Here is a 2,323-nt window from a genome sequence, read left to right as displayed (position 1 = left end):
GGGTGCCCAACAAAGGAGTACGAGGAGGAGTGATAAGCTCAAGGGAGGGTGATAAGGGTTGAGTGTGAGATGGAGGTGGTTGGTGTGGGGGCAAGGCAAAGGGAAGGTAAACGAAGGAGGGAATTAATAAACAATAAGGGAAAGGAGGGTGACGGTGGAAAAGGCAGAAGGGGCGAGGATTGCGGAGGGGGGCTGTGAGGGGCTTTAAATTGCATGCATGTTCTAAGGCTCTTCTAAGGTCTAATAAAGCCTATATATATTGCCTCTTTCTTATCGTCTTCTTCAACTTCACCATCCCCAACACTCTTCTTCACCATCTCCAACACTCCTTCTCCTCCTCTTCAATTCCCAACACTCTCTCCCATGGCTCTCCCTCTCCTCCTCCTTGCCTCCTTCCTCCCTTCCTTCCTCCCCCCCTCCCTCGCTTCCTACTATGGCTCCCCTTCCTCCCAGCAGAGCGGCTGGTCCAATGCCCACGCCACCTTCTACGGTGGTAGCGACGCTTCCGGCACCATGGGTATGTATTTCACTTACCTCACTCTTTCCTTCGGGACCCATCTTCTCCTTCGTTGATTCTTCCTCAAAGAAAGGCAAAGTGAACTAACAACGCAAGATGGGTGGTGTTTTAGGTGGCGCTTGTGGTTATGGTGACCTCTACTCCTCCGGCTACGGCACCAACACCGCTGCCCTCAGCACTGCCCTCTTCAACTCCGGCCTCAGCTGCGGTGCCTGCTTCGAAATCAAGTGCGACGTCTCCTCCGACCCCAGCTGGTGCATTGGTGGCGACTCCGTTATCGTCACCGCGACCAACCTCTGCCCCCCCAACTTCGCCCTCTCCAACTCCAATGGTGGCTGGTGCAATCCCCCTCTGGAGCACTTTGACATGGCGGAGCCTGCCTTCGAGAAGATCGGAATATACAGGGGCGGTATCGTACCTGTCCTTTACCGAAGGTATATCAGTATGATCAGCATTATAGTCGTCGTCTAGCGAGCATTGCCTCTTTCCAGTTTTGGTTCGAGTCTGATTTAGTGGCTCTCTCGAGGGAATGTCCGAATCGACTCTCTAGGCTCACGATTTAGAAGTGCTATTCTTCTTTTTAGCTAATGCCTGAGTGTGAGCTCTGTTTCGAGTCTAATGTAACACAAGCTGTTTTCGAGCGATTTCCTTGGCAAAATTTGTACACAATTTTGACCCTGATTTTGCGCTGTGCACTAAGCAGGGTTCCATGTATTAAAACTGGAGGCATTCAGTTCACCATGAATGGGCACGCCTACTTCATGCTTGTGCTCATCACCAATGTCGGAGGTGCTGGAGATGTTCAGTCTGTGTCGATCAAGGGCTCTAGGACTGGTTGGCAACCCATGAACAGAAACTGGGGCCAGAATTGGCAAAGTAACTCTGTTCTCCAAGGTCAAAGTCTTTCATTCCAAGTAACCACAGGCGACGGCAAAACGCTTACATCTTACGATGTAGCCCCTGCAGACTGGCAATTTGGCCAAACATTCAGCGGAGAGCAGTTCTAAATTAAATATGGGCCAGAGTTAAAATGCTCTGGAGCTGAAGACCATAAGGTGTTATCATCCTCTACATGCCTATACAACTACAGACGAGGCCGTTAACAAGCTGCCCGCTGTTTGTTCATATACAGCTACAGACGAGGCCGTGCCGGCTGTCTGTATTTTAATTCTTTCTGGCAGAAGCGGCTGTTTAAGAGCAGCCCTCTGTGGATATATTACACCGTGCGGCGTGAAGTATGGTGATTGTAAGTCCGAATTGAAATCGGTATTTATAGATGTTTTAGTTTTCTACCAGGGACCAATTAAAAATTTGTGGAGAACAAGCAGCGAATAAAGGGCGTTTTCCAAGGTTATAAAATGTAAAGCCAAAAAGTTAGGGAACTCTCTTTGTAGTTGGTTAATTTTCATGACAATATTAAATTGGAAATTGTAAATTTCTACATGCAAAGAAACGGTCGTGAAATATTGAAAAGACTCGCGTACCTTTAGAAAAGAAATAATAAGGACGATGGAATTGTAGAGCTACCTTTTGAATGTCAATACAATTGTGTAAATATTGTTATGATTGGACCAAAAGCACATCTTAAAAAAAAAAACTAAACAATTTGATTAATAGTAAAAATTTGGTAGTTAGTATCAATTCTTGTACATTCAACCTACTCTTTGTTAATTTTTTCAAAAAGCCAGAATTTTGGAGAGGTAAAAATAGTCGAGAAGAATAATTATTCTTGCTCCCAACCATTCTTACCTTTCCAAAGAATATATAAAAAATCTTTTTTCTAGTAACCAATTAAAACCTATTTCT

At 45.6% G+C, this 2,323-nt stretch overlaps 1 protein-coding gene across 1 annotated transcript; it reads left to right on the top strand.

The window, feature by feature from the left end:
• The first annotated feature begins 255 nt into the window (after nucleotides 1–255).
• LOC147896250 (expansin-A2-like) lies at nucleotides 256–1,969 on the top strand. The gene is made up of 3 exons (XM_087382330.1): nucleotides 256–517; nucleotides 630–951; nucleotides 1,221–1,969. Exons 1-3 carry the CDS (start codon nucleotides 364–366, stop codon nucleotides 1,522–1,524), a joined length of 780 nt encoding a protein of 259 aa, XP_087238456.1. The 5' UTR covers nucleotides 256–363; the 3' UTR covers nucleotides 1,525–1,969.
• Nucleotides 1,970–2,323: the final 354 nt, after the last annotated feature.

This window comes from Dipteris shenzhenensis, chromosome 12 (genome assembly GCF_047967505.1).
Source record: "Dipteris shenzhenensis isolate YYH24624 ecotype China chromosome 12, Dip_SZ_1.0, whole genome shotgun sequence".
NCBI classification, from domain to species: domain Eukaryota; kingdom Viridiplantae; phylum Streptophyta; class Polypodiopsida; order Gleicheniales; family Dipteridaceae; genus Dipteris; species Dipteris shenzhenensis.
This window is presented reverse-complemented; position numbering and strand designations above follow the sequence as displayed.

What these genes read in the sequence shown, in the direction of transcription:
- LOC147896250 (XM_087382330.1), top strand. Translation starts at nt 364, where the DNA reads ATGGCTCTCCCTCTCCTCCTCCTTGCCTCCTTCCTCCCTTCCTTCCTC. An exon ending in CGACGCTTCCGGCACCATGG is followed by an intron (nt 518 to 629) that starts GTATGTATTTCA and finishes GTGGTGTTTTAG; the next exon opens with GTGGCGCTTGTGGTTATGGT. An exon ending in GTACCTGTCCTTTACCGAAG is followed by an intron (nt 952 to 1,220) that starts GTATATCAGTAT and finishes TGCACTAAGCAG; the next exon opens with GGTTCCATGTATTAAAACTG.